The following is a 16873-nucleotide window of genomic DNA, read 5'->3' on the forward strand; positions in this document are numbered from 1 at the left end:
ACTTGTATGGATGTAGTAGTGTCACCACACCTATGTACACACAACATCAGGATTGAGAAATGATTAATAAGTAACTACCACTAATTTTGTTATAGTATTAAATACATGTTGTGCTAATAGTTACAGAAGCCTATACTTTATGAAAACAGTATCCATTTGTGCACTACATGTTTCTCCATAATTTGATGTTTACATGTTCCTCCCTGACACTACGATAAACATAAACACTATTCATAACAATACTGAAAGTGACAAAGTGTGTGAATTTTTTATTAGTGTTATACTGTAGATTATTGCATCCTGGCTTTGTCGAATTATAGCTACTCTAAATACACCAGTGAAAAGATGTAGCTACCTATCTGATGTTCAAAACAGTCATATAACCACCCGATTGTTTACAACATTGTTGGATATGTTATTTCCAATAGCATAATATATTTTATTCTACTGTGCCTGGTGTAACTAGCTATATATATAACTATATATTAGAGATGCAACAATATATCGATATATCACGTATTGTATCATTTTAATACAATACTGCTGTATTGATACACAGTCCAACCATATCGATACATCGCGTATCGTGATATATCGACATATTGTGGCTTGTTAACATGGCTGACAATCAAAATATTGTACATTGTGGTTAAGCGAAATAGTATGCAACGTTTCTCAAAGAAAAAATAGCTCATTTATTTCCCTTAAAAAATGACATAGATCATTGTTAAGACTCCACTTTGTATCATGCAATATATCGCTGTATCGTGATACACCAGAAGCAATATATCAATACGTCTACACACTGTATCATTGCAACTCTACTATATATACATTCACGCATGTTGTTACAGAACCACAGACATACATATAATTACACTGTAGAAACATAGTAGTAATTTTTTTTACTACTAATTTCACTACTAGTGATGTTTATTGCTTTTGTAGTGTGGATCATCACAGTTACTGCAAAATTAGTAGTGATCTTCACTAGTTTGTTTCACTGTGTATGTAATTCACTATCAAGAAACAAAATACTTTAATGTCAATAGAAGATAACTACATATATATGCAAGAGTATATAATGGGGTCCTCCCCATTATGTACTCTTGGTAAAGGTAATAGCAGATGAAAAGGATAAAATTATGATTCCGTAAAATGAACTATGGTAGATTTTAGCTTTACAGTTGTAGACTGATAAAAGTTCACCTGTCACACACGCAAGCAATTGCAATAATTAACCTGCCTGGAGGACAGTGAATTCGAATAAGAGGCATTACTAAACTATAGCTACTTGTAAAGTGGGTGTAATAGTGCAAGAGTTGAGAGCCACTGGCTTAGCTCTATTATATAGCTAGTGAGTAACTAGCTATAGAATCTGTAGTGGACAATGTTTGCCAGGCTGCAGCTTGCCCTGGCCACTGATGGTGGCTGCTGAGAATATGCTGACTTGTTATAATACTATGGTATAGGCTACGCTGGTTTAAAAGTAAAATTAATAATGTATGCTATTACAAAAAAAAAAAACATAAACAAACAGATGTAAGGAAATTTCTCATGAGTATCGATATAGAAAAGCAATAAAACAAGTAAGAGAGGTCATCTACGCTCGTCTGTACTATAACAGCTGCATGCTGTATATAAGGCCCCTATTTGGTGATTATTAGTTTCTCATCCACCGCCAGCATCCTTCTCAGGCTACCGCATGGTAAGCCATTATTTACTCTGTGCATGCTCAGAAACACGTGATACTGAACCGTCATGTTTAGTATTGAAACACGATGGAGTTTTTTTATCAATGCTACAGTGCACCATGCATCACCAGGAGAACTGTTGTTTACTTGGCAAATTACTTCTATTTTCGACAGTTTTTCAACATTCAATTGAAACCCTGCTATGATGAAGTCAATAGAACACGATTGCAACTAAAAACCAATGTTAATTTGTTGGAGGAAAGAAAGAAAATTTGGACATCAGTGTACTAATGTTATAATGGCCTAATGGTAATGCCCTCCCGCCCGCATCATAATAATCAGAAAAACTGGATGAGAAACTAATAATCACCAAATAGGGGCCTAACTTAAATCATGTTTCCACTAGTACTATATAGCTGCAGGTTTAGATGACATGTCTATCTTGTTTCATTGTTTTTTTGCCTCACACACACACACACACCTGCACGCATGCATGCGTGTGCACAGTCTGCACACACACACACAACACACACACAATGTCAAAATGCTTACCTTAATAAATTGACTGCATGGCAATATAATATAGATGAGAACCAGGAATGTTGAAATGGTTTGCCATTAGCTTTGCCGGTAGATGTAATGAGCCAACTGATCGAGCAACTGATTCAATTCTGTTACTGTGCTTGACAAGAAGAAGCTATAGCATCCTATAGCTACTCCCCTACCACATGAGTAGAACCACAGGATTTAATTTATAGACATACTTGAAGGTTTCGATAACGGTTGCTACACGGAAATATCACGGAAATATGCTAGTTAAGCACCACATCGAAAACTTTTGTCTTTGAGAAGACGGACTAGCCTCATCCAGCTCATCCTCTCGCTCATCCTAGCCTAATGCAGGTGCAGCACAGGTGCCCTATTCTACCGATGATAAGACTACTCCGTGACTGTGAGTTTCTATTAAATTAAACTGTTTCGTGTGCCTTGTGTGTACCTCAAGTTGACGGTAATAAAGCACTGCCTAGACTCGTGCTATACGTCAAATATAGCACTCAAAGAGTGGTCTTGAGAGAAATATAGCACTTGACTTTGCCTCGTGCTATCATATGAAGAAGTTTGCTACAAAAATGGACATTATTGTGCTCAAGCACAAAAACACTAGCAAACTTGATTACTTGTTTCTCATCCACAAAATTTTGGATTTCCATGTGGGTGGGAGGTCATTTTTGATTATTCATTATTAAAGAAAATGCTCCAAGTCAGGGTGTCTGTTATAAAGGTTAGCTAAAGTCCTGTAAAGGCTAATATTTTCTGAGGTGCAAGTAACAGTTGGTGTGCTGTGAAATGATACCCAGCCTTCTTAGCCTCAAAATATGTGTACACATGGTTGATAATAGCAATAATGAAATTTGAGGTGGTGGGATAAAAAGTGATGCAGGCAGGGATGAGAAAACAATGAATCAAAGTTTGCCTGGCCTAAATTTCACAACTAACTTGCAGAGTACGCTTTTGTTTCAGTATAGCACTAATGTAGTGAGAATTAATGGGTGTCAAGAGGTCGGAATGCCATAGAGTGTTCCTTTCCAAATATCCACCATTAAATTCACCATAGAACAAGAAAATGATTTTCAATCTCAGACTGAGATGCTTAAAGTTTGATTTCCTTCTGTTATACGTAGCTCATTAAAATTGCCATTCACTGTTCTTTCCAAATCTAGTCCAGAATCTGAGGTATCTATCACATGTCATGGGTTATTATGCCATTTTTTACATGACCCTGAAACACCCAATGCAAAATGTATGGGGAAATTTGTTACACCGCATTAGTGTAGACCAGTTTGATTCAAAATTTTCATGAATTGGGCTTATTCTAGCATCATTGTGCTTGTAGAGAGTTGCTCTACACTTAATCACGTATCACACTTGGAAAGTTGCTTGGAAAGTTGCTAAATGGACACGAGATAGGTGGTGCACAGTGATTTATTTCATCATACAGTACAGTAGTACTGTATATTAAAGATCATGAAGGTTTGGGCTTTTCTGACCAACTAAATCCAGCCTCACAATACCTTCATGCCACCTTGGCAGTATTGGTTAGGTATAGCTGGTCCCTGAAGTGCCTTCTTTTGGTGGGTTTACCTTGGAGTCTCGCTTGGAAAGTATCAGCTGCATTCCAACTATGAGTTCAGAATTAGGTCACCATGGTAATATGCTATTCATGGCACAAACTACACAATTTGTTTCATAAATACTTAAAACTGGGTACTGCAATTTGATTGGCTCTGCCACTTTAGTGATATCGCAGTAATCACACATACAAGTACTGTATACTACACTTACCAGACCCAGACCCTTCCTTTTATAATAAAGTGAGCATGTGTAGCTATAGTTACAGTAACAATAACTGTAACTGTGAAGTGTATACATTATTTGAAAGGCAAATCTCTACCAAATACAAAGAGCATTGTTAATACAATTGTATTTTTAAAATTTTAAAATGGTATACGAAATCGGTATTAAAAATGGTGTAAATAGAATGCACTGTACAAAGTTAATAGAAGTACACTGCAAAGTCTTCATGTAGATTACAATAATAAGTGCAATATTAACACTTGATAAAATCTATTATAAAGTTACGGGTTTTATTAAGTTATTTCATCATTTTGCAAATGGTGAAGGGACTGTGACCACAGCTCGACTTGGTGATCCAATAATCACACAAACATTGGATGAGCCACTCATTACTTGTAAAGTGACATTGAATATTCCAGGCTGTCCACTACGTAGTTCTTCAGGAAACACTCTTATGGGAACTAGAGCAGTATTAATGGTAACTGGAAACAACACTTCCATTGTTCCCTCAGTGAAAAATGCTTCAGCTGTACAGAAATAAAAGTACAACATGTATCAGTGAAACAGTTACTGTATTACTATACTGTATGTACAGTACATCGTATACAAATGTTACATACAGTTAAAATCTGTATATGTACGTACTTCGTTCTGATAGTTCTGCAGCAGAAGTTGATACATTTACAAGAAAAGGATTACGAAATTCTCCAAATGCTTGTACTCGTACAATAGCATTAGTTTCATTGACATCTACATCATAACTACTAGCAGTAAAATTGACCACAACTATAGAAGACAACAAAGTATGATAAACAGTATGATTACTTATTTGCAGAAATTTCACACCTCCAGAATTGATTATTTGTCCATCTGCCATGTCATTGTCACCTGTCTTAACCAACAACCTTCCAGTGATATCGCTGAACTCATCAGGGACAGTCAAGGTAAATTTCAACATTTCAGTTTGCTCAAGTAATTCATCCTTTGTGATGTTCAATGTGACACTTGCTTGTGAAGCACCAGGAGTGAATACAGCAATTAATGGGTCTGAGGCAAAGTCAACTCCACCACCAGTGGCACCATCTGTAAAATAAATGTATTGTTGATAAAACTCAATCAGATAGTTTTTACAATTTCAACACACTTAACATGCTACATGTATGTGATATTAGAAGATCCACGATTACATATTTATAATACAAGCGTATCGTACTATATAGTTACACACTTAACTAATATAATAGTACGATGCAGCTACAAAAATATAGCAATAATGTGCATGTGTGTGCCTATACTATATTTAATACCACACTAACATACTTGGGCCTCCAATTTCCATAGGAGTTACTACAACTGAGAATGGCCATATAGAAAATCCATCTGCTTCTATGGTAATTGTAATTGTACCATTTCCTTCCTCATCAGAATATAAGGCTTGAGTGAAGTTCACATATATTACTGCAGGGAAATAATTGTGTAATATCATCATACAGCTACATACAGTACATAAGTGGACTATATAGTTAATACAATTGGATAAGGCTCATCCATTTAAGGATGGACACAATATTCCTTTAGAGAAAGTTATTTACACATATACATCTCAAGCATTTCTAAGCTCTTTCAGGCTTCAGCTGCTTGTAACAGAAGAAGTATATAAGAACGATATACGTAGAACACCTGTTGCACTAGTAAACAATTCATCACCCAGTGTTACAGGTATAAAGTGTGCTGCTTTGTATCGCTGCAGAGAAATGAAGCCTAATAGAATTAGAGATCTTAATTTCAATGCATAACTTGTTAAAAATGTCGGAACCAATAAGATACTCAAAGTCAAGACACATTGACCTAAACAGTAGATGTGTGTGTGGATGTGTGGACTTATAATATCTGGTTACAAACACAAATATGTGTATAGTTATGCTAGTAGTAAAGCAAATACACTTACTATCAGTGTCTTCAATCTCAGCAACTGCCTCACTAGGATCACCTAAGCAAACTCCAAGAAGTGATGCAGCAGAAGATGTTGATAAAGATAGGTTGAAGAACTCAGATCCTTCTCTTAGACAATCTGGGTTGATAACTACATCTACAGTTTTCTCAGTCTCTCCAGGATTGAATATTACTGATATGGCTTCATTGGCGTAATCGACTTCTGCTCTAGCAGATCGTGGATCAGACTCTAATGGTGTTATTATGACAGTGTATGGTATTGATGCTGTCCCTGTGGCTACCACTGTCACTGGTATTATACCATCTGCTTCAGCTCCTGAATATTCAGTGGAATTAAACATCACTTTCACAGCTATAGTGATGACAGGAGACAGCATGAACCATACTAATGGCTTTACCCTTACGTCACTTACAATTGTTATTGTTATTTAGAATCACTCCATTAGCCGTGAGGACAGCTCCATTCAACAGACAAGGAACAGTTTCATCTCCTTCATGATGAACTCCAATGATTTCTATTGTAAACTGTTCAGTTGGTTCTAGTATTCCATCATCAATGAGGTTTACAGTGGCTACTTGAGATGTGCTGCCAGCAGGGAAAGTCACATTTACCAACACATCATCATAATCTTCACCTCCTTTTAAAGGTAATACAACGGTGGTAATGAAACTACACATAGTTATAAAGTGTGATGAATTTTGTAATAAGACATGTACATGTGTATATATCATAGAAGCATACTAACCAACTGCTGAGTCAGTGCTAGTCCTCACTTCTACAAGTACAGTACGATCAACTGGTCCTGATAATACAAGTTCAAATTCCATGGGAGAATCAGTTTCTAAATTGGACACTGTTTGTTCAGCGAACTGTATGGTAACAGGAGCTAAAGGAGAAAAGAAGGTACTAATACAGTGGATTGTAAATATGTGTACTATGTATGTTTGTCAGATGTACAATAGGATAAGCGACCAATTATCAATCAGCTTTGTCCTTTAACTCATAACTCAGTGAAGGAAGGCCTGTACTAACATCCTCAAAAATGTACTCAAAGCCTGCATGGTATACACTATTAATTGTAAGATAATTCACCTGTATCTGTGATTGTTCCTACTGATAGCGATGGTGATAGAAGTCTAACATTAGTGTCAAAACGTCTCAAGATCATGTTGAAATTTTCAGAGCTTTCAATTAGGCAATCATTTATGATGGGAACATTCACAATTTTTGTAGTATCACCAATTTCAAAAGTAATATTTACAATTGTATCACTGTAATCCACACCACCTCCTGTTAATAAATAATATAAGCATACAAACAATCAAAATTACCAACATACCCTGAGCTTGTGTAGGGATAGTCTCCTCACTAAACACTTGTACAGTTACTGGACTATCTGAAGATCCAACCAACTCAATAACAAATGTAATGAAGCCATTGGACTCTGGAGCAGTGCTAGAATCACTTCGGAATCTTACCCCTGTGGGTTAAAAATCTCTGTATACACAATGTCTTTTACATGCACTTATACAGCAAATTCGACTGTTAATCTATCACATTATGTATTATTAACACTTTACACTATCACCATACCTGGTTCATCATTGTCATCTATTATACCAGTGGCATTCATTGGATCTACAATCTCCACTAAGTCTGGTGTGTCATCTGTTCTCTTGAGAACTAATCCAAATGCTTCACTCCCTTCATCAATGGTATCTTCAGTTATGTTAATGGACACTTCTGCACTAGTGTCTCCAACACCAAATGTGACATCAAAAGCACCAGAATCATAATCAACATCAGCTACAAAGCAATATCAAAAATTCTGTGTGCAGTACAGTAAATTCATTATGTAGTCACTAAACACAAATGCATTAGTACAGTATTAATGTAGGTTTGCATACACTGATGAATACCTGTGGCCATTCCCAAATCAGGTAGATCAATGTCTTCTGTGCAGACTTGTACAGTGAATGGTACATTAGCTGGTCTGTTGGTTTCTATAAAGAATGTCAAACTACCAGCTGACTCATCATCTCTGACCACAGTTGTGTTGAAGCGAACAGTTACTACATAGAAATAACACTTTGTAAACTTAGTTTCTTATACACAATATATATAAAACTTAAAATGTGCAATTTAGCTGCAGTGTGAAAAATATCAATAAAAAATGTATGTGTGTTACTATAAAAATCTATAAATCTGGCCTCCTTAAAATATATGCCTATTTTAACTATCAATGTAACCATACCTGTTTCATCATCATCATCTATTATACCAGTGGCTCTCATTGGATCTACAATCTCCACAAAGTCTGGTGTGTCATCTGTTGTCTTGAGAACTAGTCCGAATGCTTCATTTCCCTCATCAATGTTATCATCAGTTATGTTAATACAGACAATTGCACTAGTGTCTCCAACGCCAAATGTGACATCGATGGCATCAGAAACATAATCGTCATCAGCTGTGAAAACATTCAACAAGTAAAATCAAACATCATCTGTACAGTACACTGCAAGTACGTACAGACACATTGCATCCTTATACAGTGGAACTTCTTAAAAATGATATTACGTACAATTAGGGAAATGTGATAATGAAGACACCTGTCCATTGTAGTCTGACAGCACATACAGACTCCTGAAATAAGGACATTTGGCACCTCACTATTAAGAGCACTTTAGCATGGTCTCAAAGTATATCTGGGTAAGGTTCCACTGTAACAGTTTTATGTAATGTGCACCCAACCTGTAGCTGTTTCCAAACCAGGTCCTACAACAATATTTTCTGTACACACTTGTATAGTAAATGATACATCAGCAGGTCTGTTGGCTCCTATAACAAATTTCAGACTACCAGCTGACTCATCATCTCTGACCACAGTAGTGTTGAAGCTAACAGTTACTATAAAGAGATATCACTCTATGAATTGTTTTATCACTATATACAAACATCAGTAATATTGTACAATTGTTATTAATTCTTACATGGTGTGTCATCATCAATGATGATACCCAGTGAAGTGTTTTGTTCAGCTATTGTGACAGGTTCATCTGGTAATTCATCTATTCTTACATGAAACATTTCAGTGTCTTCAATCACAAGATCAGGAACAACTGGTACAGTTATATTAACCATAGTAACTCCAGCTGGGAATGTTACATTAACCACAGTTGGTGTGTAATCCTCATCTCCTGTAGTAGAAAATATTATTTGTTAAAACAGAACTATTCCAAAACAGATATATAAATTAACATATTACTGTATACCCAAAGCATGTTTATATTATGGTACTTGTACTGTACATTTATGTATGACCATATTATGTAATATCACCATGCAGTTAAGGATGTCAAAGCATGCATACTTCTAGCAGACACTGGATCTGTCTCTCCTGAGGTTACTTGAACAGTGAAGGGTTCATCAAATGGAAATGATGAAATAAGAGTGAAGGTTGCAACACCATCAGATTCACCAACTGTAGTAGAGTTAAATAAGAACTGGACACCTAGTGAGTAGAAAAATCACATTAATTCTGAATAGCCTAATGGAGCTGTATTCTCACTTGGTATTTCATCATCAAAAATGGTCCCCACAGCAACTGATGGATCAGCAAAGGTCACATTATAAGGACTATCTGGAATGTTCTTCAGAAAAACTTCAAATGTTTCATCAGCTTCAGCAATAACATCATTAGTGATTGGAACAGCAAAGACTTGACTGTTATCTCCATTGTTAAACGTGATGTTGGTCACCACACTAGTATAGTCTATATCAGCTAGTGATGGGATAAATATCATGATTATGTGTGTATACACTAAACATGCAGTTAAACACACTCACATGTGTACAAGTGAATGATTGCTCTATTAGAGAGTTTGCGATTTTCATAGTGCATTACTTCAAGTAAGAAATTATATTGTACAGTAGCTGTTATACAGGTTACTTAAATGTCCAAAACATCGTAATAGCCAATAGGTAAAGGATATTACTTTTTGAAGTCTTGTAAAGTAGTTAAAGTCATACAACAACTGTGGTTCTTCATAAACAACAAACCTCCAGCAGAGACGGGGCTACTGTCTCTTGTACATACTTGTACAGAGAATGGACTATCAGATGTCACCAGGGATATCACGGTGAATAGTATGGATCCACCAGACTCCACTGCACTGCTGGCACTGTTCAGGAACTGCACAACTAAAAAAATAAAACAGGTGTGTGATGTAGTAACAATGAATACATGTTCAATGAAGCCACTTACAACAGTTCAACACTAAATATTGTATATGAACATTATTTAGAATTATTTCTTACTGAGAACATCATCATCAATGATAGTACCAACTGCCATGGATGGATTCCCAATTAGGACATTATCAGGAGTTGAGTTACTTGTCTTCAGTGACCCAACAAAAGTCTCATCCTTCTCATGTACTTCATCATCAGTTACACTAACAACCACTGACACACATGTTTCACCAGGAGCAAATGTGACAGTTTCACTGGCAATAGCAGTATAATCTGGACCATCTGTAAGATTATAACATTTACAATTACAGTGTAACTCTTAAGAGTACGTATGTGTATGTACTTGTATGTATGTAGCATGTGTATAAAGCAGGTGTCTACTGTAGGAAAATATTGGGATTTCAACATGGCAGGAATGGCATATTTCTATCCTTCTTAGTCACAAAAACTGTATTTAAGGTGTTCAGGTGACCACATACAGAGCTACACCTATATGTTGTGTACATACACAGATGACCAGTTAGGTGCTTGGTCCACCTCCACCCTACATTAGTGTAGACCTACCTACTGTAATTTAAAAATGTAATTGTAAAGTGATCCAATCATTGGCCTTACAAGTACAATAGTTTTAAGTTAAATGACAATGATTCCAAACACTTATCTAACGAGTTAGACTTTAGCTAAACAATAGCCCTACAATTGTTATTCAATGATAACTGCAGACAAATTATTTTATATTGCATAATGTCATTACATGGTACAGTACCTTCAGCTGATAGTGGGTCAGATTCTTGTGTACAGAACTCCACAGAAATCTGTTCATCAAAAGCTTGTGATAATTGTACAGTAAATGTGATGCTGCCATTTCCTTCTGTTGCAGAATAAGAACTCTCTTTAAATAACACCATTATTATTGGTAGGGGAGAGGGGGAAGGACTGGGGCTGGGGGAAGGACTGGGGCTGGGAGAAGGACTGGGGCTGGGGGAAGGACTGGGGCTGGGTGAAGGACTAGGAATGACAGTGGTGATCACTGGAGGTGGAGTAGTTGGTGATGGAGTAGGACGATCCTTACATACACACATTGCGGCCCTTTCTTCCATTGTAGGAGGTAACTGAACTGGTAATCCCATACCATCATCAGGATCATCTGTGGATTATAGTAAAGCATTATATATAACACATAATACATATTAGTAAGGCTAATAATATGGGTAGTATATGTTAGCATTTTAAAACCCAGCATACCTATTATTTTCACATCGGCAAAGAATGGTTTACCAGCCCAGACATTGAGTGTCTTTTGAACACTTTTGGGAATGGTCAGCAACAAGCGGAATTTCTCATTTCCTTCCCTGATGTCATCATCAATGATTACAATACATACACTGCTTCTAGATTGTCCTGGCTTAAAGGTTGTCCGATAAATGCCACTCTCAAAGTCTACATCAGCTGAAAGCGTAATAAAACAGAATCACTAATCAATGTAATGTAGAACATCATCTTTCCTAATACAGATATCCTTGACATGCACACATACACAGAAGTTGTAATCTAATTGCTACATTTCATTGCTTCAAGGAGTGGCATGTAGTTATAAATATTTGTCCTGTACCTCTAGCTGATGGTATGTAGTGACCCACAGCATAGACTCCAACTCTAAATTCTTTCTTCACTTCTCCCACTACCACCAGTGTCACTGATAACATAGTACACGATTCTTGTACTGTGTAGAATGATCTCTCAATATGAACACTGATTGGGGCTAATGAAATGTATACAAGTTTGCAGTAAACAAAGCAACCACATAACATATTAATAACTTACAAGGTGTCGGTGGTTTGGGTGGTTTTGTAGTTGGTGGTCTAGTGGTCGGAGGTTTTGTAGTTGGAGGCCTTGTAGTGGGTGGCCTTTCATCTGTTACAATAGTAAATAATTTATTCTTTTAAGGTACCAACAAAATATTACCATCTTTTATGAAAACAGTAGCACGTGAAGGATCTCCTAGTTTTACACCATTTGCTTTATGATGGTTTGGTATAGACAACTGCACTCCAAATGCTTCTGTTCCCTCCAACAGTTTATCATCAAATATTTGAACTTTGATATAAATCACATTTTGGTTTCCAGGTACAAGAGCAAAGAATACACCAGTTTGTACATCAGCACTGCTTGCTGTGAAAGTGCAAACATTGACATATAATTATAAAAACGTCACACAATTCGCATGGTATAGTAGGATTCTCCTCTATAATGAGCGGCGCCTACTAAAAAGTTTAATAACGACCATCATAGTATATTATATAAAAATATTATAAGACTAAGTGCACTTAATTTAACATCCACCATTAAAAACAAGAAACCACTTACCAATTGCAAATTTAGAAAATGGTCTGCCTGCCTGCCTGCCCATCTCACCCACCCACCCACCCGCCTGCCCGCCCACCCACCTTCCACCTGAAGCTGCCTGCCGGACCATGCTAGAGGTCAAATGAAGCAGCACACAGCCACACAATAACAAAATCTTGGGTGGCATGTGCCTTTTGGGGTTCTATATTTTCTGTACTTTGCTTTTCCCTTTATCTTCAATTAGATACGAGGTAATTTCTTCTTCATTCAAGATCATACCAAGACATTAATTTTCCTTTCCATAGAGGAGTGTATTTAGATGCCACAAAGTTTTGAAGTGTTTAAGTTACTGTTAGAGGGAGTAGATACCTGTAACTGCACCTTGAGCTGCACTCACAACATAAAACAATTGCAAGGTCCTATCATGCCCCTAAGCAATAAGAACATGCTGCAACATCCTTGAGCAGTACACAGTGATCATGATGTATGATTTGCTGCAAGACATTACAAACCATGCCCCCTTAAACTATTGTGTACTCTAACAATTGAGATACTCTAATAAAATAGTGACAGCCATACCACTATCCTATGTATGTTATAACAAAAAGTTAATGAATCATTTATAATATATAGTGAAGTAGGATTCCAGTGATAAGTAGTGAAAAAAGAGGTATGAATAATGGAAGCTATTATGACATTCAGTAGCTGTGTGGCAAAATTCCTACTTTAACACTAAAAAGATGGGTCAATGTAGTGATTTTCTCATATGTTGTATCTATTTCACTATATTTTATCACTAGGACCCTACTTCACTTTAATTGTACTGGTGCAAAATTACATAATTATTATAAATTTTTGTGAAAATAACAATTACATGGGTGGTGTTAATGTAGCACTGTACACCAAAATTAATGCTGTACAAACCTGGATAGCGCTGGAACTCAGTGTTAGATACAAATACTTTGTAGTTAAATGAAATTGGAAGATATCTTTTACCAATGATTACCACTTTTAATGTTACATAACCAGCAGATTCATCTACCATGTATTCTCCTTGACTGAACTGTACCATAGTATTACCTGTATGGATGTATGTACATGTATCAATAGGACTAAATGTGAAACACCAAGATCTCACCTTGTGGTTTCTTACTTGGATGAATTGGTTTAATTGTGGTTGGTGGTGGAGGTGGTTTGGTAGTCTGTGGTTCATCATCTGTAAATAAATTACGATATCTGATTAGAGTGCTAAACTGTATTGGTACCAGCAGACAGCCTGAGACAGTCAACAACTTTCTAAAGTTTAATACTTACAGGAACTGAAATATTATATGTGATCTGTGGGTAAATCAAAGCCACTCTTTTCCACCAAAGCAACACAAGTATGATTGGTAGTGTGTCATAACATTAAACAATAAAAAGCTTGAAGCAGGAGCTCTGTACACTAATATAATTCAACTTTGAATATAATTATGGTATTATACTCTACACGTGGTTACCTGTTAAATACCATACAAATGTATTGCTAGCACTGACCATCTTCTATGATGACTTCTGCAAGGAAAGGGTCCCAAATAATTACTCCTTTATCCTTAAACAAACTGACTGCAAAAGATTCAGTCTCTTCTTCAGTGTTGTCATTGAAGATAGGAATTTTAATAGTAGCTTCATTTGAATATGAGGGACAGTTAAAATAGTAATGATCAATCTTAAAATCACTGCCATCCGCTGCAAGTAGAGAAAGCCAGTTCATTAATAAAATGATTACATACATCTAACCTGCTGGTAAATCAAATTTGGTTGGTATAAATGTTCTAGCTCCAATTTGTATTGAAGACCTTCTGTGTCCACTAACAAGTAACTTGATCACAGCAAATCCATCTGATTCCTTTACCCTGTACACTTTCTGACTAAGACGGACTTTTACTACACCACCTATACAAATGTAATTCTACACTCAACCACACACAATGGTTTATAGTGATGCACACTTGTTGAATTAGTAGTAGACAAAACACAGAACCACTACAAGTGCTAATACACTATTGCCTATGTGGCAGTGAGATTACCTTTATAATAACTTGTTGGTGGATGAGTTGGTGGAGGACTTGGTGGATGAGTAGTAGCTATATCATCTATGGTGTACAAAATACAGTACATGTTTCAATAAAATTACAACTATGTGACTGCAGCTAGGTCTGTAAAAACACAAGACATGTGGGCACAAGCTACATCACACAGGTAGTTAGTATCTCAATACTTGAATGGAAAATTTGTATTCTGAATCTTGTATTACAAAGCCAATTTAAAGTGTAGTAAGAGCTGAAAATGTCATAGCCACATAGCATGGAAGTTTAAAGTAGGAAAACTTCATGTGTCCACAGTTGACTACTTACCATTTTTAATATAAACATTTGCCGTAGGTCGTCCACCAAACTTAACTCCACTGTTATATACATCACGTGATATTAATATTTCTACTTTGAATCCCTCAGTGTATTCAACTTTGTTATCATTGTTAATACGAATGTAGGCAGTTGCTTTTGTCTGTCTGGATGAAAATGATACAACCTGAGTGCCTTCATCAAAATCTGATGATGAGGCTATAAACGAAAAATGATAATTGAACACACTTCAGATCTTTTCCAATATAGGTGTAGACTATATTGTATATTATACACTATTTTACCATACCATATGGTCTTAGTTTAGTGTTCACACTAGACTTGATCTTCACTGAAAATGATTTATAGAAGTAGTATCTATGCGCCACAACAGTAACAGCCACTCTTCCATCTGATTCTTTTGCACTATATGCACTTTGGCTGAAGGAAACAGCTACGTATGGTTTTCCTACACAACAAAGAAAAATTGAATAAGTCATTGTATTTGCACTGCGTGCTGTAATGCAATTGTTAAAGTTCAAATTTACGAGTTATTATTTTAAAACTACACCTTAAGCAGCTTATTTTGTTACTTTTTATTTTTTAAGAGGACGTGTGTGTACATAGATGAATGTATTATTTCTAATTCTATGAATGCATGTGGAATATTGAGTTTAATCCATATAAAACAAAAACTGTTTCTGTCTGTCAAGAAAAGAGGTTAAACCTTAACTCTTACAGTACATCATCAATAAATGTAACCAGATATCTGTATTGGGTTGTAGCTAGATGAGTTGCCATAGTATAAAATTGTTCACCAATGAGAGATAACAGGTAAACCCATACACTACTGACCTATACACTAGTAAGTGTCCCGTCAAAGGCAAAGCCATAATATGTCAAGCACTAGCTACATGCTGTGATATCCTATATATCTTCTTTAGATTATAATCATTTAATACCCTTAGTCACAATATCTACCTTCACTATACACATTGGATACACTTACTATAATATCTTGATCCAAATGTTGCATCACCCTGATATGTGCACAAAACTATTACAGTTAAAAACAGGCTTAAACAGCACACAAGATTAGCCATCCTCTCACTCTGTACAACACAACTAACAATCACTGGACTAGGAAAAGTCTTGTATTTATACTAGTGGAAAAAGAAGTAGTTAGTTGTATGGCTGCACCATACCACACCTAGGTATTCAACAGACACACCAAACCTCTCACTTGCCTTATAAGCTGTAGTAATTAATTAGTGATCAAATAGACCTAAAATTAACAGATAGTTGTCATAATTACAATGTTTGTTAACACTTATCTATAGAGTTTTCACCTTTGATAACTATGGCTACCATTTACCTTCTTATTAACATGCAATTATTTTCACACTTTCTTTCAACCTGTTCCCTTAATCACACCCAATAGTTACTGAACTTAAACTCTTTATTATTTTCTCAGAACATGACACAAAGGGTACAACAATAAAATGAAGAAAATGCACCTAGCTAATACATATAATACAGTAGCTAGGGTTTTGCATGTGAGCCTGCACAATTTTACATATCTGGGTAATTTGTGTATATTAAGTCCAGAGTACTGTAACAGATAACGAAGAACTTAGTTAGTTCAGGAGTACTCCAACAGCCACAGACTGCTGTGTAAGAATGACCCCCTTAGCTTGAGCCGTCTCAGGCACGACAAGCCTCATGGTAAATATGGTGATAGGCTGTGTCAGTCTCTGAAACAAGGGGATGGTGAATTCGGCAAATCTTTGTCCAGGATTAACAGTTGTGGTTTGAGGTGACGCATCATAGGTGAGATCAGCTATATGGAATAACAACAGTACATGACATCCCTTATACAAAAACCTCAA

General features: G+C 36.2%; 2 protein-coding genes across 2 annotated transcripts; both read right to left on the reverse strand.

The window, feature by feature from the left end:
- Positions 1 to 4159: 4159 nt before the first annotated feature.
- LOC136253844 (adhesion G-protein coupled receptor V1-like) lies at positions 4160 to 13672 on the reverse strand. The gene is made up of 24 exons (XM_066046504.1): positions 13525 to 13672; positions 12220 to 12426; positions 12079 to 12168; positions 11867 to 12016; positions 11500 to 11703; positions 11021 to 11401; positions 10321 to 10536; positions 10063 to 10203; positions 9572 to 9784; positions 9374 to 9514; positions 8994 to 9200; positions 8755 to 8910; positions 8258 to 8470; positions 7923 to 8075; positions 7597 to 7809; positions 7343 to 7483; positions 7096 to 7293; positions 6749 to 6889; positions 6416 to 6640; positions 5998 to 6354; positions 5370 to 5507; positions 4896 to 5132; positions 4695 to 4835; positions 4160 to 4576 (listed from the first exon to the last, which is right to left on the reverse strand). The coding sequence occupies exons 1-24, from the start codon at positions 13670 to 13672 to the stop codon at positions 4356 to 4358; spliced, it is 4632 nt and encodes a 1543-aa protein (XP_065902576.1). The 3' UTR covers positions 4160 to 4355.
- Positions 13673 to 14374: 702 nt separating this feature from the next.
- Positions 14375 to 16100, reverse strand: LOC136253845 (uncharacterized). The gene is made up of 5 exons (XM_066046506.1): positions 15994 to 16100; positions 15295 to 15453; positions 14997 to 15203; positions 14670 to 14735; positions 14375 to 14535 (listed from the first exon to the last, which is right to left on the reverse strand). The coding sequence occupies exons 1-5, from the start codon at positions 16085 to 16087 to the stop codon at positions 14375 to 14377; spliced, it is 687 nt and encodes a 228-aa protein (XP_065902578.1). The 5' UTR covers positions 16088 to 16100.
- Positions 16101 to 16873: the final 773 nt, after the last annotated feature.

The sequence above is a fragment of the Dysidea avara genome, chromosome 4 (genome assembly GCF_963678975.1).
Source record: "Dysidea avara chromosome 4, odDysAvar1.4, whole genome shotgun sequence".
Classification (NCBI taxonomy): domain Eukaryota; kingdom Metazoa; phylum Porifera; class Demospongiae; order Dictyoceratida; family Dysideidae; genus Dysidea; species Dysidea avara.